Source organism: Pteronotus mesoamericanus, unplaced genomic scaffold, assembly GCF_021234165.1.
Source record: "Pteronotus mesoamericanus isolate MK-2021 breed Mesoamerican mustached bat unplaced genomic scaffold, CSHL_Meso_final contig_25, whole genome shotgun sequence".
Lineage (NCBI taxonomy): Eukaryota > Metazoa > Chordata > Mammalia > Chiroptera > Mormoopidae > Pteronotus > Pteronotus mesoamericanus.
The window spans coordinates 27,530,897-27,557,343 of record NW_026555105.1 but is presented as its reverse complement, the minus strand read 5'-3'; the positions used below and the strand labels follow the sequence as shown (position 1 = coordinate 27,557,343).

Sequence of the window (26,447 nt, the reverse complement as noted above, 5' to 3'; positions counted from 1 at the left end):
TCTAGCCCTGCCACTTATTAGCAGTGTGATATTAGGCAAGTCACTTAACTGTGCCTCAGTTTCCTCATCTTTACAGATGAAGATAAGTATGTGCCAAGGATCATAACATCTATATTGTAAAGTTGTTTAGGGGACCAAATAAGTTAATGTTCATGAAGTTCTTAGTATAGTTCCTGCTACAGAGTAAATATGTGTGTGTTAAATAAATAAAGTACTTAAGCTTGCATAGCACCACTAATAAATCATAATAATAATAAATGCATTGAAACTTATGAAAATCTCTACCCCATCCCCTCCAGCAACTAGTGCACTGCCCTGTGCATAGTAAACCTTTAACAAATGTTGATTTTATAAAATAATTGCCACAGTAATTATGTACAATTTTAATGATGCTTTTTGATGCCCTAAATGTTCTGTAACCCTTTTCTTAGAATTGTCTTCCGGGTCCCTGGCAGATTTTACTGACAGTGATGCTGTGTCAATGTTCTACTTTGTAGTACATTAAAAATATATATATTAGGAAAGAGCTGGAAGTCACTTGGAGTTCAGCACTGTACATGACATTTTGTCATGTAATTACAGATAACAGATTGTCATAACATCTTTACAAAAACTAAGATGAGTAAAAATAATGACACTGATTGTCACATAGCTTTCAATCTGTCCGCCAAAGTGTCTTTAAAACTAGTTCCCAAGCTACTTCGTGTGATGACAGAATTTCATTTAATTCCACAAACAATCCCTGCTCCTCTACCATGGCCTGCTCAACGCTCCTGGAAGCAATGGGTCCTGGGACCAGTGATGGGAGATGGCTTGGGGGTAAGGGACCTAAACCAGTAATATAGGCACCCAGAGAACTCATTATGTAGAACTCTGTCTTTGAAAAATGGCTACTTCAGCTAGGTAAGTTCTAGTGTAGTCGTGTTATTTAGTTACATCCATTGAGAAAATTCTCCCTGAATCACTATGCTTTATGTGTATATTTTGTTCAGCAAGAAACTGCAAACTGCAAGCTTAGGGCCCACCAGGGCACATAGAAATATTTTCTTTGGCTCACGCAATGTTGCCAAATTTTTAAATACAGGATACACATGCGCGCGCACACACACACAAATACACACACACAAAATCTTTTCCTGAACAATCAGATCAGGCAACACTAGGCCTGCGCTCCCACTCTGGGCTAGAACCGCGTGGTGTCTGCCCTTTCAGGACTGCTCTTCTTTACTCACTTAGCTCCCCCTGCTTCACTCCAGTAGGCACTGAGGTTTGTGGGAGACACTTGAGAAGACTGAAATACAGTAGATGTTTGGCTGCAAAAATTTATACAGCAAAAGCATTCACACTGCACAGGAGAGGCTAAAGTAAAGGGAACATTGGAAAGAGCATTAGGTCATTTGGGAAGTCGTCCACAGGGGCTGGTCCTCTGACGTAAATACAGTGAAGCTTCCCAGACCCCCGGCTGAAGGGGGTACCTGTGGATGCCAACTCTGCTGCTTTGGAAACAAAGAAGGATGATGCCTTGTTCCATGGACACCTGACCTTCCTCAGTTATATCCAGGTAGGTTCCTGGAACCACGCGGGGAGTGAAGCAGATTCTTTCCAATGTGACAACTGGCTGTCATTGGCCCTCAGAAGAATACAAAGAAAATATTGATGCAGGAAAGAGTGGAGGGGATCAAAAGCCAGGTTCTATGAAGATAATCATGTATGGCTTCTTTTGGGCAACTAGAATTAGTGTGTTGAGGGTATCAGGCTGGAGGTGTATTCAAAATGAGTCCAGCCTGCTCATTTTTGCCTTGTGTCTGCCTTGTCCCTGCCTTGTACATTCCATGTAGCTTGCATGCACTTGGGAAATCAAGTTCCATCATCAACTAAAGTCAAGATAAAGGAAAAATACATCTCTGCTATTCAAAGACATGTACAATGAAGCTACTACACGCCAGGCACTGATATAACATATGTACATTCAAAAATAATTTTTCAAAAGTAGATAAATTTTGAATAAACACATGGGAAGATACATTATAATTACACTGGAGGGGAAAGAGATCACCAGGGTGCTGCATTTTGAGGTAAGCCTCGGAGAAATGTTTAGTCCAGGGTTCACACCTGGAGATGCCGACCTCCAGGCAGGGCGGGCTGCATCGCACACGCCCAGGAGGGCGCCCTTCACACCACACATTCATAGGTAGTTAAGGGAAATGACAGATGAGGTAAGTGCACTAGATTTAATGCAACAGGGCAAAGTGAGGCCGTGCCCAGGGCTGGAGAGGCACCTCCTGAAGAGGGGGTGGCTGCCACTCAGTCAGCCTGTCATTGCCCAGCCTTTCAGAAAAGCTGGAAAACTGAAAATTTGCATGGTATTTCCCAATTTTAAATCACTGAGGGGCAAACACAGCAGAGGGTGAGCCTGCATTTGGACCGAAAGCCACCCACTTGTACCCTCTGCTCAGAGGAGTAGAATCCGCTTGGGGTTCTGGGGTTGTGTCAGGCAAGCGATGCGCCCACAGCAGCGCTGAAGGGTGAGGGGGTGTGCTGGGAACGCAGCTGGTCTGCAGCCTGCCTGCCCCACCTCCTCACCCCAGGGGCTGAACAGGGCGGGAGGGAGGGCGGGTGAGGACGACACTGGATTTTGGGACAGGAATATGGGTTTCCTCTGTGTGTAGTTTGATACGTGTGAGGGGCCTCTTAGGATTTCCTGGAAACAAATTTTATTTATTAGTTTAGTGAGAATCTGTAATGGCACATATATTAGCCTGATGGTTAAGATATTTTGCCCACTAAGGAGAGTATAGGCACATTTTAAAGGACTTTTTCGCAGACGGACAACAGAAGCAGCTGCAGATGCTGGGCTGGAGCCCGTAACAGGTGCCAGCTTTACTGCGGCCCATCAGCACAGGCGGCACGGAAGCTCCAGTGTGAAGCAAAGACACTGGAGGGGGGCTATGAACGGGCTTCACTACAGACTTTATTAAGAGTCATGTAACTTGTTAGAGGCCACACAATAAACAGAAAGATTGGTGAATGAATATGTGTTACACTCTAAAGTCTGGATTTCTCCATTGCACTAGTTCACTCTCCTTTTTATGATAATAGCAACTTAATGAACTGCCATAGTAACTTAATTTGCTGCCGAGATAAGTTGTATAAATGTAAACTCCATTCTCAAAGAGCTTATCCTGTTGTACTAAAGAGGCATTTTTGTATAAAAAATTAAATGAGTTAAAAAAACAGTTTAATACAAGACATGAAAAACAAAAAAACCCACATATAGTAATACATTATTGTAATTAAGTTTTTAAAATATCATCACTGGGAGATTTAATAATTCCTACTCTGTGGCTACGTAAGCTTAAATGAAAAAATAAAATCCCTTGTCCCACTTAAAGGAATCAGTGGAAGTCCATGTTTGTGACTTTCTTTCTCCTTAGACTTTTTCCAAATATTTTTTTTTATAAATTGGAATAAAGCACACAATTCTGTCATATCGAACTGGAAATTACGATAGAAACCAAATAACTAGAAATGTCAGTGTTCTGAATTTAATGGAGAGACTCTTAGGATCCATTTAAATAAATTTCAAGGAAAGAAAGTTCAGAAGCTAGTATTTCAATTGAACTGACTTTTGCTTCGCTGAGTAAAGTGTGCAGAATTAACTACAGCAGCAGTAGGCTCCTGCCATCTAGTGGTCAAATGGAGTATTACAACGCTTTTCTTCCCACGGGGTAGTGGACTTTTTAAAGCCAAAATTTTATTTAAAAAATATTTATACGTTTTATATTTTAAAAAGAACAGAAGTTACTTTAAAATGTTATAATTGTGTCAGTAAAAGGAAAACTGGAAAGACCCTTTTTATAAGTTTTACAAACGAGGAGACTCCATTTGATATGTTAATTGAAAAGATTTCCATCCTAGGCATTAAAAATTTGGGTGTAATAATCAAGCAATAGAGAATTAGCATGCGGGGAACTTAATTTGCTGGTTAATATCAAAGGAAAGGGTCTTCCAAATATGAAACTGAGTTGTTGGAGGTGTTGGGGCACGCTATCTTCGCTTGAGTCATCTAAAAATTGTAGTCCCTTCCACGTAGCGGTAAGGATAACAGCATCTTGATTTGGACACAAGATGGGTAAGGCGCAAGGCCACCATTTTTGCTGGAAGAATGGAGTAAGGGTGAAACTCATAATTCACTGTGCAGAAATCCAGTCCACTTGGCACAAATGTGGGCAGTGAGAGGGGTTTTGCCAAAACTAGTCTTTCCTTCAAGAAAAAACTTCCTCAAACACATGTGAAATTCACTCCTCAAATTTCTGTTAGCTGAATGAAATAAGATAATGTATCTTCCCTAAATTTCTATGAAATTCAGACCATTTCTTAAAACTATATCCTAATGTATGCATTCTGAAATGTTTAGGGATAAAATATACTAATATTTGCAACTAACTTTCAAGTGCCTCAACAATAAGATGGAATAATGACTGCACAGAGCGATGGAGTGATGAATATATATGTGATAAACAAATGAATTTGAATTTTAATTATGGAACCCAAGCAATTGATATTTGGTGTTCATTATAGAATTCTTTGTATATTTGTCTATGTTTGAACATTTTTATAATAAAATATAGCAAAACTCCTGTATTTTGAAACTTACCAGGATGAGTTAGGAGCAAAAGACAAATTTGAGGAGATGAATAAACCCATCTCTTGACTTCAGCATTTAAAGCTTCTTGATTTACCAAGTAAAATGATTTTGGCTTTTATTGCAATTAATACCCAGCATGTTCCTCCAGGAGTAACTGAATCATAGATCCAAATATTCTTGATACAGCATGAGCAAGAAATCATCAGCATTCATATGGTATGACTTTGTTGAAATGTTAGTGATCGCTGCAGGTTTATATGAGTATGTATACATTTTTATTAATATGTGTCTCTTCCTCAAGAATGTAAAGTCTAGGAGAACATCTGATTTTTCTTTTAATTACATATACATATAATGCCCAGCATGGCTGACACTCATGTGTTAAAAAAAATTTATGGAATAAATTAATGAATAAATCCATTTTTTCCTGCTCACATATAACCAATAAATATATTATTAATGAGGTCCTATAACTAAAACCACCTGAATGTTATGCTAAAATAACAAAAATTTTTCTTTAAATGAATGAATCAATGAGTGAAAAAAATGAAGATGTTGCTTTTCTGTTGTCTGTAGTTAGAGAATCTGCTATTGACTCATAATTGCAGCAGTTTATTTAGGAAGAAATTAAAGGATTAAAGGACATAGCTTTGCTGACTATTTCATATGTGTGTTACATATGTTACTCTTCCTTCCAATTTTAATTTATTAGAAATATTGACACAGTCTCCAAAGAATTAAACAGAAATGAACTCTTAGCATTTAGGTAGAAATGATGGATTCCTCTTTCAGAGAGTACATAGATCAACCACCTTTACATTCATCTTACGAGAATATATATTTTATGTTAATTAAGCCAAATCGTTTGGCGAAGATTGTGGCCAATCACAGAACAGATTTTGAACAATTCCCAGGAAAGGGTTTCTCCTAGAGCCCTTTCCAGGTACCTGGGATTAAGCTGGCATTTTAGAATGAATGGAATTAAAGCTTTCATCAAGAGAGAACCACAGTCTTGTGAGGAACAGATGTAGGGCTCCAAAGCAATGGTTCTCAAAGTGGGATCCCTGGACCAGCACGGCAGCCTCACTACAAACTTGTTAGAAATGCAATTCTTGGGTCCACCCCAGACATACTGAACTGGAAACTCTGAAGGTGGGCCCCAGTAATCTGTGCTCTAAGAAGTTATCCAGGTGATTCTGACACATGCTAAAGTCTGAAAGACGTGCTACTGAAAATATGGTCCATAGGCCAGCGGCATCGGCATCCCTCAGAAGCTTGCTAGAAATGCAGGATTTCGTACCCTGCTCTAGACCGATTAAATCTGCATCTGCAGTGTAACAAGGCCCCCAGGTTAGCTGTATGCACATGAAAACTTGAGAAGCCCTGCTCTAAAGCAGAGTGGAAAACTTTGTCATTGAGTCACATTTTTATAATCTCTATGGCATTGGGCATAGCACAGATGACAATATTCAAGTTTCCGTATTCATCACCGTTTTAGGTGGATGAACTTGAAGTCACTGATTAGAATCCACTGAAATTTTAAAAACCGTTATAGAAGAGGTTGGTAAAAGCAGCAGGGGAATTGAACCAATCATTGTGTAGTTTCAACTCAAGTGGCTGTATGGTCTTATCTTGAGATCTCATATTAAAAGACTCTACTTGCACCATTTATTGGCCATTGAAATTAGGCAAGTCATTCTACCATTATAAGCAATCATTTCCTCTTCTAAAAATGAGGGCTATAAATTTGTCCTAACTGGGGTCCAGATTTATCCAAGGCATCCAGTGAAAGTGCCTGGTGAACTCCAAAGCCACATACAAATGAACGGGACAGTGTTATCTGAAGGCCAGATCCTGAAGCCAAATGATCTCTTCTTACTTTATTGGATGCTGTAATGTTCAGGGGCTGGGAGGAACTAGTGTTTCTATAAATTGGTATTGTGCTAAATTATTATTTGAGGAGGAAGGTTTTCATTTAAGGAGAATAAAAAAATGACCAGTAAAACTCTGATTTTGTCACCAAGTTCTCGAACCATGGATGAGTATGAAGCTTATGTCCTGGAAAAGTTAAATGGCACCCAAGACCTTACTGAATTAGTTCTGTGGCTTTATGAGAACACTACCTTGGATTTTTGCTACTGGGTTGTTTTACCAGTGAAATTAATACCAGACCATAGGACTTTTTCTTTTCCAATAATAAAACCGCTTTAAAGGTATCCATGGAACCATGTACTGAATTAGAACATAAATCATTTTAGATAAATTTCTGCTCCCTTATAAGAACACTGAGTCTGACAACTTAAAAACTAGGCCTCTTGGAATAAATGAAATTTAAATATTATCAAATAACTCTTTTTTCAAAATGTGAAGACCACACAGATAACAGAGGGAGCTCTTGAGAACAAAAATGTTGGCCTTGAGGGCTGATTAAGAGCTGGAGTGTCAGGCACAGGCAGACCTCACTGTTCTAGGCTTCACTTTTTGTGCTTCACAGACATTGTGTCTTTTACAAAGTAAAGGCAAGACCTTCCACCACCACCAACAAAAAATTTATGACCTGCTTTATTGCAATACTCATTTTGTGGTGGTCTAGAACTAAAATTGAAACATCTCTGAGGTATGCCTGCTCTCTGTCTTAAACCATAACCATAACCTTCTTACACCATAACGTTCCGCAAGGGTGGGAATGAGCACGTGGTGCCTGAATGTAGCCTTTGTAACTTGGAAGTTTAGAGTTGGGAGATATGTATATGTATTTTGGCCAGGAGTCAGTATACAAACTGATCAAATAGAATATGAATATATATATTTTCATATATATATATATATATATATATATATATATATGCCTAACATATTGAAGAACAAGTTCTGATAATATTCAGTGATTTAAAGGGGGAAATCTTGACATTTGAGTCAACAAAAAATTCAGTTCAAAGGATGTTATTATTTAAGGTAAAGGTCTTATAGTCTGTGCTCCATCATTCCAGTGACCTGCTGCAGAGGACAGAAAGGTGAATGAAGGACTAGTCCTCATTAAGATGACTAGAAAATAACCTTTGTCACTGAGATACATAGTGCGATACAGCCCTTTGCTGCTCAGAGTGTGCTCATGAAACAGCATCGACCCATCACTGTGGTTTGTTAGAGTTTCTGAGCCTGGGGCCCCACCCAGGCCCCTGAAACTGGGTCAGCATTTCATCAGGGTGCCCTGTTCTGCACAGTAAACTCAGACAAGCGCTGGTGGAGGAAGTGAGTTCTGGAGCTAGACTGCTTAGATTTCAATCTTGACTCGGCTCCTTACTAGTTGTGTGGCCCTGGGTGACGAATTTAGCCTCTCAGTGCCTCACTCTCCTCATCTGTTAAATGGGAATAGAAATAATTAAGATTTACGAATGTTTTAAGACTTGAATATGTTAATAGAGTAAAGGGCTTAGAACAGTGTCAGTAACATAGTAAACACTCCGTAAATATTTTTTTCTCCACTCCTTGAAGGGTTTTTAGCAAATACTGCATTTGGAAATTGTTGTTATAAATAATATTTTGTGATCAATACCTTTGACAGTGACTTTTGTTTCATTACAGGCGTATTTTAAAAATGGAAAATCCAATGTGTTATAGATGTCTCATTAGGTATCTCTATTACTTCATTAAAGTATTAGGGCTGTGAAACCCTTTTAAAACTTAAAAACTTTTGTTAGAAAAACAAATACACATAGAAGACATGATAGAAGGATATACATCAAAAATTTTAACAGTATCTGCACCATTACTGAGGGGCTTTTTGTTTCTTCTGTTTATTGTTTTTAAATTTTTATATGATCTTTTATTTAGAGAAATAGCTAAACATACCATAAAGTCTTTGTTATTAATCAAATAAGGCAACTTTTTACAACTTTACTAACCTACCACCCTGAATGACAACTTTAAAAGAGATTTAAAATAAATCTAGCAAATCTAATTTCTTATTATTCCTTAACTTCCAATATATGTATATATCTTTTTACATGACATGAAATAAATATCTACTGTCCAAAGCATAGAGGAATTTTCAATTTTCCTATTTATTTGGTTTTCAAATTACTCTATGAAGATAAATTATTAGACTATTACTAAGGTGGGACCATTTTGCAGCCCAACAAAATCTTTAATTTTCAAATAGAAGTGACCTTTACAACTACAAGTTAAAAGGATTCTACTAAAAAAGTCTTTGCTGCTAAAATAGTGTCTCCAGTGCCTGCCATGTCCTAGATAGAATTTTCTTCTGAGAAAACCACAGCTACTTATTTTCAGTGGCCTCATTCAAATAAACTGCAAGACAAGATAAAGGGCATACCTGCGTTCAAAGGTGTGAAATGACTCTTCTTTCCTAGCACTTCATGGTAAGGGAAAATGATTTTTTTCTTGAGTTTTAAAAGCAAGGTCGGTTATGGGTTTAGACATCTCAAAGGAAAAATAATGTTTTGGGTTTTTTTTCTGTTCGCACATGGAATCTATCTGATTCAATGTCTTTAAATTATTTCTAAAACTGAAAAGGTCCAAATTTTCTCTAAGTGTAATCAGCATTATACATTTATTGAAAATCCTTTCTGATCACTATTTTTTAGAGGAGAAACAAAAATAAAGTTGACCTAAAATTCCGCTTCCGCATTTTTATATCCATTAGTGTTGCATTGTCCCCAGATAGCTTTTTGATATGTGAGGTCTGTTGCGAAGATGAGGCTTTGAAAGGACAGCAATGTGAAAGGGTCCTTGCAATCTCAAAGGCCCTAGGTCTCTGTTTCTTAGAAAGACATTTTTTTTTTTTTGCAATCATTATTAGAGAAATGATCTCTCTGAGGCACCATCAGCAAAGTGTTCTGTTATGAGACCTTTCCCTCAATTGCTGCATTACATGAGCTGAAATTGCTGGTGTCTTTGAAAATTTCCCTTCAAGTATGAGCTTACTCCTTGGAGAACCTGGCTAACGAAAAGGTGGAAGTTGACGATAAAAGAGTCTTGTTTCTAAATAGTGACAACACATGTCATTTTATTTGAAAATGTCTCATTCAAACTTCTATTTCTTAGAAAATAAAATACATCTAGTTGATAAAAGAGATTCCTGTTTTCTAATTGGAGAAAAATGCTATTAACAGTAATTTATTTATATCTACATAAATTGTCTTTACCTTGAATTAAATTTTATTCAATATGGTAGAAGCTAAAGAAGGTAGTAGAAGAGTTTCAGTTTCTGGTGGATTTCTAAGGAGAGTTTCAATTTCATATTGATGCCTCTATGAGCAAAGCAAGAAATCCATTGAATTCTGTAGTCTTAATCTTTTCAAAGGCTACTGTTAAGAAAGAAGCACTATTATCTCTGAAGAAGCACCAGAATGAAAGATGTAACTGTTGTGAGACATTTAAATTCTAGTTCCCAAAAGAAAAATTCAGAAAGGGTACTCCTTTTTTAATTTAATTATAAACAGAAACTATTTAGCATTGCTGGGTTCCCTCTGAGGAGGCTCGCACATGGGGACTCTTGAGAACACAATTTATTGAGAGAATGGTCTCAGGAGAAAACTCTAGGGAAATGAGGAAAGCAGGGTAGAACAAGGAGAGAAAATAAGTCAAAATATGGTCTTAGCTGGAGTCTAGCCTCAGCCTGACCCAATGGGGGCTTGGGAGTATGAACTGCAACACAGTAGTTACCCACCCAACAGCAAGGGACGTGGCCTGTTATTCTCCCTGTCTCTGGACAGGAGTCACCCTCTTCTAGGAATGACTTTCCAGGCATCTCCAGAGAAGGTGGCTCCTGTCAGCCCAAGCCAGGGCTCTGAGGAGTCTGGAGCTGTGAGCGGCTAGCAGCCCACTGCTGCAGCAGCCCTGCAAAGGAGCTGTGGGCAGGGCGCCAACGGCATTTGCTTGGAGCATGTAAAGACACCTCCTTCAGTGGGTTCTGCACAAGCAGTGACGACTTAGACTAACCCCTCAGAATTCAAGCAGGGGGCTTAAGGATTTTCATTTTTATTGTTTCTTTTATTTTTTTCCCCCTTCTGCAGACGGTAAGTGTAATTGTCAGAGGCACAAATAACTCTGCAAATATATTCATATCTACCATTAGGCATAGTGTTCTGGCAGTGTAAAATTTCCCTATAACTCCATTTGTTGCATATCACAAAAGGCATTACTTATAAAACTTTTCAGTCTAACCTGAAATTTCATCACAGACGACTTATCTATTGGTCCTATGGGATATGATGCCTACAGTATAAATAAGAGCCTGGAAAATACAACTTTTATGGGCAGTATTTTCTTTTCGCTTCATTTTTCTCATGTTCAATTAACTCAGTATCTTAGATCAAAAATTTCTAAAATTCTATACAAAAACCAAGGAAATAATCGTAGATGTGCTAAAATATTCACATGATTTTCACAGAAGATCTACTTAAAATAGTGAAGCATTCCAACTACCCAATGATAGGGGATTGGAAGTATAAATCATGGGAGAGTTACATGGCAGAGACTTAAAATACACGTCATGGAAGAATATTATTTACATTAAGTGAAAATAAAACACAGACTGTGAATGTTATCCCACATTATGTGAATGTTATGAAAAAGTATAATTGTGCATAAAAAGGCTGGCTATATGTGTATTCCATAGTTACAGTGTTATTGCTGGGTGGTTTGGGTATTTGAATTACAGGTGATATCTTTAAGGCTTTCTTTCCTTATTTATATTTATAAAATTTCCTATGATAAATATAGGGTTTTTTTTTAGAATAAGAAGAGGACTATTAGTAAATAATACAAACATAAATGCACTTGCTATTAGTTATAGTTTATCCAAACAATTTTCAATGTTTTTTCTCCCACACTCATAGTTATTCATTTTTATTATATTTCACCCTGAACTTGTCCTCTGAATATTCAAATAAAATATGAAAATAGCTCATTTTTATCACTATTTTCAATATTGGGGGCATCTTCAATGCTTATTAGATAATATTTCATTTTTTAAAAAACACAAATGATTGCCAGTCTACATAGAAGCTTTATATTTTGAAACTTCTCTTCTAATATTTTTAGACCCTTCCTTAATTATTATTTGCATTGTGATATGTAATTTAAAATAATATAGCAACTATTGTGGGACTATATATTTTAATACATAAATGCACAGTGTAATAACAGTAAAGAGCTTATGACCCATACTACACACCTGGTATTATTTTAAATACTGTACTTTATGTAGTATAAGAAATCAAAAAAGCACTTTGAAAATCCTGCACTTTAAAGACAAAGGAAAATAATAAATGACTTGATAATCATCTTTTCTAAGCGCCTTAATCACCCTTAATCAACATAAAATCATCTACAAATTTTCACCTGAAACAGCAAGATGTGTAACTGTTTCATACGGTCACAAAATAAGACCCTGGTGGTGGCCACAGAATACCAGGAGAGAATGAAACATGAAAGATTCAGTCAATCATCTGGTTGTTTTACGAGATGGTGCTGAACTCCATCAAAACATTTTTCCAATGTGCTATTTTCTTCTCCTAAGCTGTGATGTTACATAGGCAAAGCCAGCAACTAGGTGTGGAAATCAAGCTTAATGCCATGCACACGATTAGAACATCCTCTCACCTCTTTTTTTACTTCTTCTTCATCTTCCAGTGTCAAAGCAGCCAGTTGCTTAGCTCTCTGCTCCATCAGATTCACATATCGAATTGGATTTGACAAAGCTTCAATCACATCTAAGTAGGGAAGAGATATTCTAGATCGAAGATCCTGGAGGTATTGATTATCCATCATTCATCATGCATTCATCCATTCCTTAATTCATTATCTATCTACTCACCCATCCATCCACCAATTCATTGTTTATCTTTTATTCTTCCATCTACTAATATAACTATCCAATCATTAACCCAATGTTTTCAAAATGGACAAGAGTCAAGACCCTTGGCTGATACCTCAGGAAAAGAGCATTCAAAAGAGGTCAGCTCTGAGAGCCAAACTTGCAAAGCTCCAAATAAGAATGTCCCAGTACCCCATATTCTTCAGTTTCTTTTTGAGTGTTCCATCCATTCCAGCAATGGCCCTACCTTTGTCCTATTTGACCCAGATGGTGTTTCATAAATGGAGACACTTCACATAAAAGGCCTGTCTTACAGACTGTTGAAACAACCAAAAGATTTGGTAATGTGGGTTTTTTTTTAGCACATGACACTGTCTAGCTGGGGTGACGGATGGCTGCCATCTTTGGATGGGGCATGTGTTCTAAGTTTGCCATAGTCTCCACCACTGTTTAGTATATTACCCACAGGTCACTTAGCACCATAAGCATGTAAATTTATTATTCCTGATTAATATCATCATAAATTAACTCCTCTAAACTTAGGATTCTATGAGTGAAAAGAATCGGGATTCTAAAACTGGCTCAGGGCAAATTAATTACATAGATCAGGCTGCTGTAGTACCAGGTAGCATGAGTTAGAAAGTGTTGGGCCCATGAGAATAATACTACCAGTGGATAAATATGCTCAATACTTTATTGAGACTTGAACTAAATTAAATTAAAACTTATTCATAAAGTCTTGAGCAATTTACCTTTTAGTCATATATACAAAATAGACATAATTCTGAGGACAGAATCTCCTGTCTTTGTTTCTACAAATATATGAATGACCCCAGATGGAAATGCCCATTTGCGCTAGGCTGTTTACCTGCATATGTATCTGGGACATAGTCTTTCACCTCTATGTAGACAAAGAGAGCTGGCAGCATCAGAGGTTGGTTCCTCTCATTCCTAAGACAGATGTAGTGATAGCCTGGAAGGTAACAAAAACATTGTGTATCATGTATTTTCTTCACAATGTTAGTTAGAACACAGGAACAGCTAGGTGATAGAAAGTGTTTATTTTAGGTGACTTTGAATGACAAACAGTTCACATCTTTCTCTTTTTAATCACATGATAAGATACTATTTTTCTCATCAGACAAGAAAACAATGTTGATTCTGATTTTTTTTCTTTCCAACTGTGTTCTTCCTCACAAAAGAGAATTCAAAAGCATATGTCATAGACTGAATTATTGGTCCCAATTCATCCCTTGTACATGATTTCTTCACTTGGGGTTTAGCCATACGCTCTGTTCTGGATGATGGGACCTTAGTCATGTGCAAGCAGAGGCTTAGAATGTACTTGCATAGTCAGTCTTATTTTATGCTTTCCAGTGGGCTGCCCGAGGGAGCCCATACTGGGTGCACATTGCCCGTTAGCCTGGGGCCCTCAATGAGCACATGTAGAACGGCCCCAACCTGGCCCACAGCCTGAAGCACAGCTACACAGCTGAGCCCAGGCACACCTGCCATCCCAGAGGTCTACAAGTCTGAAGGTGAACACTTGTCTCAATAGTATTCCGATAGTTTATTATACATAATTGTTATACAAAATCATTGTGGTAAGAGTTGATTCCTACACCATAGCATGTTACAAAGACATGAAACTGCCAGATTTAAACAGTCTTAGAGCCCTTGTTATAGAAGAAAATACCAAAGCAGCAAGCAGCTTCCTAAATCATTCTTTAATAATCATCTAAGACAGTAATAATTTTCTTTACAACTTTGATATAAAGTTTCTCACCATACTATCTATCCATACCTGGCCGAATTGCTTGCACTGGCAAGATCCTGTGACCAATAAATTTACCTCCTTCTTCATAAACTGCTATCCTCAGACAGGCCAGTGAAGGAAGAACCACCTATAGAAGCATTAAAGACGCATATGGTTATAAGAGCCACTCCAGAAAAGAATTATAAAGATATTCTTCATATGGGTTCTGCTTTTCTAAACCCAACTAGAAGCTTCTACTTAGGAAAGTGATATAACGTTAAGTTATTGTTCTATAATTTAGATTTTCAAAAGGAGAACGGTTACCAGAGATACTGCTTTATCTATGTTTCATCACCTTCTAAAGAGGAATTTGTTCAACACAGACCATTTGTTTTTGACATGCATATTCTCAATGTGGAAATGACAGAAGTTCTATGTTTAAATATAAAGAGTTAGTGGTTTTATCATTGGTTGAGCATTTGCTATTATATTTTCAAAGCAAATTACTTGTATATTTTTAAAAAAACAAAATTAGCTTTCAGAATAGCTTTTAAAATAAGATTGCTTTATAAATTTGTAAATTCCCAAATGAGGCACCAACTAATTGCTCGTTTTTCTGCTCAGTATTAAAACATGTGGAGTACACAGTTATATTCCATGTCAAGAGTATTAGGCCAACTGTATCCTTAAAATTTACTTTTGCTAACAAAAGCAAATCAAAATTTATTGACTATTTTCAATGTGCCAGACATTTTCTAAATGTTTTTCATGTATTAGGGAATACTTATAATAACTCTATGAAGGAGACACTATTATTAAATCCAATTAACATAAAAAAGCACTGGGGCACAGTGATCTTTACCATAGACATTCTCTTTGCAGAACACTTCCTTTGTAGATACTTTGGCCAGATAAAAGCAAAGGGTATGGCAAAAAAGTCTATTACATAAAAGTCTTCCTGTACGTGATAAGAATGTGTGAAAAAGATTTGCGTTTTTGATGGAGGCATAGAGAAGACCCAGATGAATGTGAGAGGTTTTTAACTGGTTCAGAAAGAACCCAGACAATATGGAATGACCAGCTGCCAGTGGCTAGAGATTCTAGGGAATTTAATTAATATTCCTTTTTAAGGAAGTATGGACTTCCTTTCTATCAACTACCATATTATACGTTACTTCTCACTCTACTTCATTTGAGTCATAATGAAATTATTTACCACTTTTATTATGATAGGATGTGAGTTAGATTTATATGTTATTCTGGCCTTCCAAATAAGGTATACTACAATTAATTGATTTATAATACACTTCTGAAATTCCAACCAAGTAATTCATAGAGATCTTGACGAGTTTTCAAGAGAGTTTTGAAAATTCTATTGCTTTATTAATGTGTAAATTCCCAAATTAAGCCACAAAAAATTCTTTTAATTTTTTTCTCAGTATAAAACACCCAGAATACATGGTTACATGTCATGCCAAGGACACAAGACCAACCTTTTTGAATACAATGGGCTCTTCTTCCCAGACAGGATTTACAGCATTTCCTTGTGATGTCTTGGTCTTAAGTGCTTTCCTCCTTGTGTCCACAGGCAAACCAAACATATCCACTTCCACGTAAGTGCCAACTTTCTTATCAGAAAGAAACTGACCTGAAATAATCTAGAAAATCATAAAAAAGGGACTCTTGATAAATGAACAATAGTGAGGTGAGAAAATGCCTTCAGGCAGTACAATTGCTGGTGGTGAATGTTGAACAATAAATAGAACCAAGTGTACATACATAATTCCTCTTTTGGTTAAAGAATTAGTAGAAGAACACTGAAAATGCTGGGGTTAGAAGGAGTCAACAAAGTTGTATAGGGGGAAATAAATGAACAAGTATCAAAAGTTTGATGAGATTTTTGCCTTTTGTACTTCAGATATATCTATTAAATGTAAGACTGGTCTTTAGAGCCAACTGAGTATAGAGGTCTTCCTAATATATTTTAGCATAATTATAAATGAAATTAAAAAGGTAATTTAGAAGTACAAATTTAAAATATAACATAAATAGAAACTCTAGCATTTAAAAAAATTTCCTGTTGTTCGTAATATTTAACTTGAAGGAGTGGTTGTAATACCATGATATCCCAATTCTCAAAATTGTTACATTTTTAATTAAAAAGCCATAATGATCATTGAAAACCAAAACCAATAAATATTGGCTTTAAGCCATCAAGCCCAGTTTGTCATCACTCTTAACCTCACCTGGTTAGCCATCCACACAACTGTGGGTATCCTTTGCCTAGGTATAAAATGATCAGGTACTGTGGAGTTAAAAGAGATTTTAAAATTACATATTCATAAAATGTCTCCCATGTCTGCCTCTTCTTCTTACCCAGTTTTTAAAATCTGAGTGATCCTTAGGAAGGTAAGTAAAGGTGACCTCTGCTTTATCACCACAGAGGGGAGCAGCAGAAAGCAAGTGCTGATGGAGCAAGCCCAGTGAGTCTGGCTTGTCTGGTTGACAAAGCTGCCTGCCAGTCAAGAGCTTCCTGAGCTCAAGTCAGTCAGTGAAAGGGGGCAGAATTTCCAAGATTATGACTGAGTCAGATATTAAACACAATGGCAACCTGAGAATGGCCATCAGAGGTCAAGTGAGGCCAAAGTCAACTACATACTGATGTGGTCAAAAGTTCCAAACACTTTAGATAGAAAGTCATGAGATGGAGGCTGTCTGAATTTGTCTTGGGACAACTAATTTCTCCTCTATGTTCTCTTTAGCCTGAGTACATGAAACCTGCTAGCAACAATCTCTTTGTTTGATGAGAATTACTTAACAGACATTTACGTTTGAAACGTACAAGTTATGTTAGTCACATGGGAATTTAGATGCACCAATGATTTTGTGTGTTTATGACAATGGATCAAAACAGAAGTCCTTGGCTAAAATAGTGGCATTAACCCTCATGCTCTCCTCAGTAAGATGATGGTGGCACACCACCTGGGCTCCCAAGTCCACTCTGGCACTATAAAATCTATGCTGGAGGATCAAAATGTAGGCATTGCCAGACAGAGCTGCACTCCATCTTGGTTCCGGCTGCAAGGCTAAAAGCAGGACTGTGCTGTAGCGTGGGTGTCCCTTCACAGGATACTGACAGCTGCGGAACAGTGTCCCCGTTCTAGACTCAGGCAGCGGTTTATATTTTTCTGGGACTCATCAGTATCTACTTTCCTGTCTCTATGTCATCATTTTATAATTGCTTACATTACCACAATAAAATTTTCAAGAAAGCATAAATAAGCAAGCCAACATGTACAAAACAAGATGAATTGGCAAAGAGAAAACATTAGTTTGACCCAACGATAATAACAATTGGAAAGGATTTTAAAAATAACATTTTATCAGTGTGTGGTGCTTAAGATTATATCTTAATCAAATGACAGGAATTATGCATCCTTTGTGGAAAACAATTTCCTAAAATAAATATAATCTTGAAGTTCTAATTCTGCCAATTCCCCTCTTCATATATGTGTTGTGGAATAATTTCAAAAGAAATAATTGTGAGAGGTGTCACTGAAATTTTATTTTTAGTCTTTGGTATAAAGTCAAACTTTAAAGTGAAATTGGGCTCAACAAACTTAGGGTGATATACATTAGTGAAACTGTTATAGAGCCTTTGTAAATATAGTTTTTCATATGCCTTTGGTGTAGGGTTAATTGGAAAACTGAATTTATATCCAATAAAAATGTTTCTTAGTTAATAATTATCCAGTAAAACAAAAAATAAAACTTTAAAAAAGTAAATAAAATTTAGCTAAAACAACCAAGAACTTACAGAATTCATATAAAATGTTCTTTATAACAATGATTTCACATTCCGGTCTTAAAAATATTTGCTCACAGCTAAAAAAAAAATACATCTGCTGTAACATCAATTTCAAAAACAGCAGAAATCATTTAAAATTAAATTTTTTTAGGGTCAGGTGCATGTTTAATAAAGCAACTTTTAATATGTGTTTTAAATCCCCGAATACTCCGATAGATTTTCAAATCTATGCTATGCTAAATTCAGAGCTTTTATTCAATACCTGACAATTTATTGAGAATATTTTTTTCCCCTCTAATTTTTTCCACTGTGAATATTTTTCTAGAATTAATGGAGGAAAAAAGACCAGAAGATTTTTCCAATCTAGGGCACTGATTTTTGTGGTAAATTTCACTGTTGAAATGTTTATGCCAAAGGAATGGGTTGGTACCAACTTGTTTTATTGATTTAGGGCCCAATTTTTATCCTGTTAAAACTTCATCTCATGCATGGATTAGCTTAGATAGGATACATAGCAAACCAAGGCAGGGAGGAGGAGGGGGACATGTCTCACCCACTAACTGAGCAGTCCTGAGCCTGGTCCGATAATATTGCCAGGTGTTCCAGCATCACAGGGAACACTACTTTAGCAAGGGAGGAGGGAAGTCCTTGAAATTCTATGTGTTGTTTTCACTATCTGGGAAAGAAAGCCTTTAAATTGTGTATTCATCACAAGGCCTGGAAGTGGGAGGAGAAGGGGGTCCACAGTGCCCAAAGAAGCAGCCCATAAAACAGCTTTGGTTAATTGCCTACTTCTGGTCACCATCTGTTTTATGAGGGATTTCCTAATGCTTACAGAAAGAGCCCATAAATAACTTCGGGTAGCTGCCTCAACTTTAATTAACTGCCTTCTGTCACATATCTGTTTTACAGCAAGATATACAAATGCAGTCTGAAGCAAAATAAGGATTTGGGCTAACAGACTCCCACAGACACCTAAGTTAGGGTAGTCATGTCCCCCAGGAAAGCTGGCATCACCTTTACCTGTCAATCAATATGTAACTTCTTCACCCCCATCCCACCAACTATGTAAGTCCTCAGAACAAAAGCCCTGGGGCCTTTGGGCCATCCTTGTTTTTTGCTGCCCTTACCTTGCTTTGCCCTGAACCTATGCCTTTCTCTCCCACCTCAGCAAGGCCTGTTCTTTTCCATGAGACCATGTCACTAATAAACACTGCTTGCATGCTAACAGATTAGCTGACCTGTAATTCTTTACGGCATCAGCAAAAGAACCAGATTTCTCCTCTAAGACATGTAGCTTTTGAAAATTCCTACCATATTTTGCTGTGTACAATGCAAACTTTTTTGCCCAAATTTCTGAGGGAAAAATAAGGATGCTCATTATACATGGGTAGTACCTGAAATACCTTGTATCTGTTCTTGTGTTTTGTAATTATTTGTTACATAAAATTTCTTGTATCATAATATTTTCAAATAAATGCTAAAATTCCTTTATAATACAAAAAAAGGAATTATTATAAAACTCCTTTATAATAAATATATAAATAATTGAATTTAAAAACTAAAATGAAAGAATTTTTTTCCTGAAAGTTGGGGCCCAAAACATGGATGTGTATTATACACAGCAAAATACAGGTAATTTGGATTCATTCGTTAAAAAAAAGTATGAAAGAAGTTGAGACTGTTAGCAACTACACTTTTGATAACTAAACTACTTTCTTCATGCAAAACAGGAAATGTCCAAGACTTTCATTGGGGACAACTTTATAATAAAGATGTACATACCTTAACAGATAAAGTGTTGGCCACTATCCCATCTACGATGCCTTCGGTGAATGGATCAAAATGCTTGTCAGGTCTTCTCATAAACTCTGGCTTTAATCTGTAGCCACTTTTCCCATTATATTCATACATGCCCATATTTATCTGCATAGCCAGGTCTGCATATCAAAACACAACCCTTACTGTGACTGTTTATCTTTGCAGCAAGAAAGAAAGATTGGATTATAGTCCACTTTTGTTCCCTTTTTAAAAAGAGATAGTGATTCATTATAGAAATTTAGGAAACACATAAAAGAAGAAAAATTGAGCTGTAATCACCAAATCTAGAGACAAGCCACTACCAACAGGTTGGTATATATTCTGTTTTCCTACTTCAAATATATTTTGAACATGCAGCATGTACATTTCACTAAATAATTGTCTGTTTTACTTTAACAGCTGTATAAAATTATTCTGAATAGATACATTTGCATAAATGTATTAATCCAAGCCCCTCTGTGGGAAAATTTGTAAGTCTTTTCTAAATTGTCACCATTACATATAATGCTTGGATGAATATCATTGTGGTAAAATCTTTGATATTTTAAGAATGATATTAATGATCTTTTTAGGAGTGAAATTTCTGGGTCAAAAGATATGCACTTTGGAAAAGCTTTAGACAAATCTTACAAAAAATGCCCTTCAGAAATCTTAAACTAATTTTAACCTCTAATCCGTTTCTAAGGACGGACTTCCCCACACCTCACCAAAAGTGGGTGCTACAGTTTTTCTTTTTTAATTTATAGGGAAAGTTTCCTTTTAAAACTTTTCATTCCTTTGATTACTTACCACCAATATCCAATTACACACTGACTCGTTTCTAACAGACAAAGATTACTGGTCAGAGTTTTATAAGACTTTGTATGAAATGAATGTCCACACTAATTGCAATTACTGGGGTTAAAAAAAGAAACACATTTTAAAGTCACAAGAAATCTGAGAAGCTGTCATTTATTCCAACTCATCTCTATTGGGGTGAACAATAAAGAGGTGATAGTAGCCATATTTAAAAGTTTCATGAAACAAATCACTTTTAGAGCAGGGAAAATAAGTAAAATTTTATCCCTCATGTTATTAAGCTATTATAACTATCATACTAAAATTGAGCAAAGTTAAATTATAGAGTTGAAAAATTAACTCCAAAAGCCTAAACAATTATATTATCAAATCATAATGTTTTTAATTTTATTTATTATCCTCACCCAAGAATATGTTCATTGATTTTAGAGAGAGAGAAAAGGAGAGAGACAGAGAGACAGACATCAATCAGTTGCCTTCCATATATGCCCCAACAAGGGACTGAACCCACAACCTAGGTATATAGCCTGATGTGGAACCCACAGCCTTTTGGTGTAGGAGATAATTCTCCAAGCAACCAAGCCACTAAGCCGGGGCACAAATCATATGTTTTAAAAAATAATACACAACAGAGGCTTCTGGCCAAGCTGGAGGCATAAATAGGTAAATAGGCAATTATAAAAGCTTAGGAAGATTATAATATGTAAACCAAATTTATTTATAAAATAAACATATAAATATTAATATCCAGGAACAATCTGTTAAAAACATGTTAAAAAAGAGATTTCAGACTTCTGGGCAAGATGGAGGCATAGGTAGATATGCTTTCCTTCGTCACACAACCAAAAGAAGGACAACAGCCAATTTGAAAACAAAAAACAACCAGAACTTCCAGAAAACCAAACTGTATGGAAATCTGACAACCAAGGAACTAAAGAAGAAACATTCATCCAGACCAGTAGGAGAGCTGGAGACAGGCTGCTGGGGTGGAGAGGATGCACGGCAAGGCTGTGGCTGGCGGACTTGTGGTCTACAACTGTGTTCCGATAAACTGGGAGGAGCAACTGGGGAGCAAGACAGACGGTGCAACCCAGGGTTCCAGTGCAGCAAAATAAAGCCTCAAAACCTCTGGCTGAAAAACCTGTGGAGGTTACGGCAGCAGGAGAAACTCCCAGTCTCACACGAGAGTCTATTGGAGGGGCGCATGGGGTCCTAAAACATACACAAATCCACTCACCAATGAATCAGCACCAGAAGGGCCCAAATTGCTTGTGGGTAGTGAGAGAAGTCACTGAAAGTGGGCAAGAGCCAAGCAAGCACCCTTGTTCCATCTCTGACTCCCTTGCCCACATACAGAGACACAACACAGCAACCTGGGTTGCCCCACCCAGGTGAAAACCTAAGGCTCAGCCCCTTATAATGTAACATGTGCCTGAGACAAAAAAAATATGGCCCAAATGAAAGAACAGATCAAAACTCCAGAAAAAGAACTAATTAACGAGGAGATAGCTAACCTATCAGATGCAGAGTTCAAAACACTGGTAACAGGATTCTCACAGAAATGATTGATTATGGATGCAAAATAAAGGAAGAAGTGAAGGCTACACAAAGTGAAATAACGAAAAATATACAGGGAACCAACAGTGAAGGGAAGGAAACTGGGACTCAAATCACTGATTTGGGACAAAAGGAAGAAAAACGTCCCACTGGAACAGAAGGAAGAAACAAGAATTCAAAAAAATGAGGAGAGGCTTAGGAACCTCTGGGACAACTTTAAATGTTCCAACATCTGAATCATAGGGCTGCCAGAAGGAGAAGAAGAGCAAGAAGTTGAAAACCTATTTGAAACAGTAATCAAGGTAAACTTCCCCAATGAAGCAAAGGAGATAGACTTCCAGGAAGTCCAGAGAGTTACAAAGAAGTTGGATCCAAGGAGAAACACACCAAGACACATAATTAAATTACCCAAGCTTAAAGATAAGGAGAGAATTTTAAAAGCAACAAGAGAAAAGAAGACAGTTACCTACAAAGGAATTCCCATAGGACCATCAGCTGATTTCTCAAAAGAAACCTTAAAGGCAAGAAGGGGCTGGAAAGAAGTATTCAAAGTCATGAAAGCCAAGGACCTACATCCAAGATTACTCTATCCAGCTAAGCTATCATTTAGAGTGGAAGGGCAGATACAGTGCTTCTCAGATAAGGTCAAGTTAAAGGAGTTCATCATCACCAAGCCCTTATTATATGAAATGTTAAAGGGACTTGTCTAAGCAAAAGAAGGAGATCAAAACTATGAACATTAAAATGACAACAAGCTCACAACTATCAATAACTGAACCTAAAAAGCAAACTAAGCAAACAACTAGAACAGGAACAGAGCCACAGAAATGGAGATCACATGGAGAGTTAGCCGTGGGGAGGGGGAGAGGGGAAAATGGAGGAAAAAGGGACGGGGAATAAGAAGCATAAATGGTAGGTACAAAATAGGCAAGGGGAGAGTAACAATAGTATAAAAAATGGAAAAGCCAAATAACTATATGTACGACCCATGGACATGAACTAAGGTGGGGGGAACGCTGAGGGCAGGGTGCAGGGCAGAGGGGGATAAAGGGGAATAAAAAGATGGGACAACTGTAACAGCATAATCAATAAAATATACTTAAAAAAGAAGGAGATTTCATCTAAAGAAGCCAGACCTCTAATAAAGATGCTCAATTCTGCTGAGGGACTTAATATAACAATATTTTAAGTGAAGAGAAAAGCATTCTTTCTGTTCTAAGAAAAATTAAAAAATAAATTATTCAGATGAATTTATAAATTTAATGTGATTTAATCAGATCTCTTTTTTTTTCTCAGAGAGGGAGAAGAACCCAATAAAGACAATTAAACTAATATAATTTTAATGTGATTTTAATAAAAAGATTTTTTTTTTTTTTAGTGGAGGAAAGGGAAACATGTAACAATTAAACTAAACTCATTTGAAACAGGAATCCTACTGGCAATGGCAAGAAAAGAAATAAAAATTATTAGCCATGAAGGGGAATTTCCACTTTTAGGTATTCAACCGTTTATTAAACACTACAACAATAACAGTGACGTATTGGTTCCAGAAAGAAAACATATTAAAGGAAAAGAATAAAAATCAGAAAGATGGACCCAAGTTAAAAACAAAAGGTTGAAGCTATTAAGCTTCAGTCAGTATAAAAAAAGGACTGAGATTACATAGCAAAATTAAATTTTAGACAGATGAAAGGGTAAAATTACAAATAAAAAAGGAAAAAAATAGGAGTAAATATGAATCTGATCCTGGGTGGGGAAGCCTGTAATCATAAAAGTAACCCAAGACTCTATGAAAGAAAACGTTACCAATCTGATCTAATCTGTTTCACAAAATAAGAAAACATGCCCTTTATAGGAAAAATGCTGTTATAAAAGGATAGGAAAATTGACAATAGGCATGAATGGATAATTCATAAAAGCAGAAATATAAAACTCAAAACACATGAAAGCAGAAAACTAAAATTTTTTAAATCCACATATTTAAAACTCTAAACCTCAATAATCAAGAAATAGTACTAAAACAAGAGTGAAATGCTATTTTGTCTGAAATTGAATTATTATTTAATGATAATACTTAACCAAGATCTTAAATGAGCAGAAACACCTCCCATCATATGTTGTTCACAAAGAAGAAATCTGGTGCAACATATTTTGATGAACAATTTGGCATTTTGCAAAATGTTCTTAAAACTTTCACATATTTTAACAGAGTAATTCTGTTTTAGGAACATTTGCAAAAGAACATTAGGAGAGAGACTCGACAATTTATATTCAAGACTGTTCTCAGAGCACTATTTACAGTAGGAAAACTCTGATGTTCTGTGACAGGAAATGGGTTCAGTCAATTGTGAAGTGTGCTTAATTACAGAAAATAAAATTCATTCTTCTGTATAGCACTTATATATATATATATATATGGAATTAAGAGAAAAAGTATGTATATACATAGCCAAAACACCTTACAGATTACAAACCCAAGTTAACAGTGTTGTATCCCTGAGTGGTAGCATTCCAGAAAGTTTTATCCTCTGTCTATAATTTTTTTTAATTTTCCAAATTTTCTATAATAAATACATATTACTTTAAAAAATATAAAAATTTTTGTTTGAAAACAATGTAGTCCTGGCCAGGAAGCTCAACTGGATAGAGCATCATTCCACTATGCCAAGGTTGTGGGTTTGATTCTGAATCAGGGCACATAGAAGAATCAACCAATGACTGCATAAATAAGTGGAACAGCAAATGGATGTTTCTCTCTCTCTTTCTCTCTCCTCCCTTCCCCTCCCCCCACCCCATCTCCTTTCCTCTCTCAAATCAATAAAAATAAATATTTAAAAAATAACACAAAACCAATGGAAATAACAACTTGTTTATAAACTATTGAAGACAATTTCTCAAATTGCTAAATTCACTCCTTTTCTTTTGTTTTTCTTTTCCTTATACCAAACGGAATTCACTCTTTTTCTGCATTAGTATTTCCTTCACTGAAATTTGCTTTTATTTGTTTCAATCAAGTCTGGCAATTTTTTCTTCTTGGGAATGGGTTTTGGACTCTTAGAAATGTGGCTTCTTAACAAAAGAAATGAGCATAAACTGTGCTACTTACCCACTGTTTGGAAATTAAGGGCCACCATCTGACAACCTGCGTTCCAGAAAAGCTGAGGCATATAGTTGGATGAATCTACACGTGTTCCTTTCGGATAGATCCTGCTAAGCTGCATTTTGTTATATCTGGACCATCATGTTAAGTAGTGAATACAATTATAAAAAGAATTAGCCAATAATATTAACTGAGAAGCTACCTCCTATCTTTCTCCACTGGGGAAATGAAATAAATATTGATGGTTTCATTGGGCTACTGGGTGAAATATGTAAAAACCCTGCTGAACCAACAGAATAAGTGTGATTTTATAATATAAATGTAGTACTGCCTTTTCAGAACCTTGTAGGTAAAAACTAATAGGTAGCAAAAATGGCTGAGTCAAAGTCCACATGATTTTGTGGAAATTATTAAGGGCAGGCTTAATGATTAAAGACGCATGAGGAAGCTCACGGATGTCAATCATGAAAGAGGATGATAACTGTGTTTGGCAGAAGCAGATAACATGACCTGCACGGCTATTTTTGAAATGCTCTCTGCTCATTTCCTCAACCTTCTTTGGGAGTCCTGTTTGTCAAGACTGTGGTACTTTATATGATTAATAAAAAGGTAAATATAGCATTGAAGGTTTTGACCTTTTTTCATATTTTGGATCCTACCATCATCAGTTTTCCACCCTAAGAATCTTTTATTTATTGAACAACATCTATGTGTTTAAAGTATGATTGACTATTTCTATTGCCGAGTTAGGTAGAGGTTAGTTTTGTCCGAGCTCAGGCTAGGGCATTGGGCCAAGGGGAGTTTGAACCTTAATTCTGGATCTTATTGGAGATATATATATAAGTATATATGTATATATGTATGGAGATATGTATATATGTATTATATGTATATATGGATATATATGTATATACATATAATTTGTGGCAAGTTATTTCACTTTTCTGTGCCTCAGTTACCTCATGTATGAAATAGATTGAACAGTTCCTATATCGTAGGGCTATTGTAAGAATTAAATAAAGTAAGACATAACAAAAGGTCAATTACATAGTACTTTATGAATACTAATGATCATGATTTTTATAGTGTGGCTGTTTATGGAGTTTACATTTGTTT

The 26,447-nt window shown here is 36.4% G+C and overlaps 1 protein-coding gene across 3 annotated transcripts in view; it reads right to left on the bottom strand.

Moving 5' to 3' along the window:
* Positions 1-26,447, bottom strand: part of PLCB1 (phospholipase C beta 1) — a 622,850-nt gene that overhangs the window by 93,115 nt on the left and 503,288 nt on the right. For all 3 annotated transcript variants that reach the window (XM_054574043.1, XM_054574044.1, XM_054574045.1), the window contains exons 18-23: positions 25,338-25,462; positions 19,841-19,995; positions 15,741-15,905; positions 14,296-14,395; positions 13,360-13,464; positions 12,278-12,387 (exon numbers count right to left, since the gene is read on the bottom strand). In XM_054574043.1, coding sequence (XP_054430018.1) covers positions 12,278-12,387; positions 13,360-13,464; positions 14,296-14,395; positions 15,741-15,905; positions 19,841-19,995; positions 25,338-25,462 — 760 coding nt within the window. The remainder of the gene's footprint in view (positions 1-12,277; positions 12,388-13,359; positions 13,465-14,295; positions 14,396-15,740; positions 15,906-19,840; positions 19,996-25,337; positions 25,463-26,447) is intronic.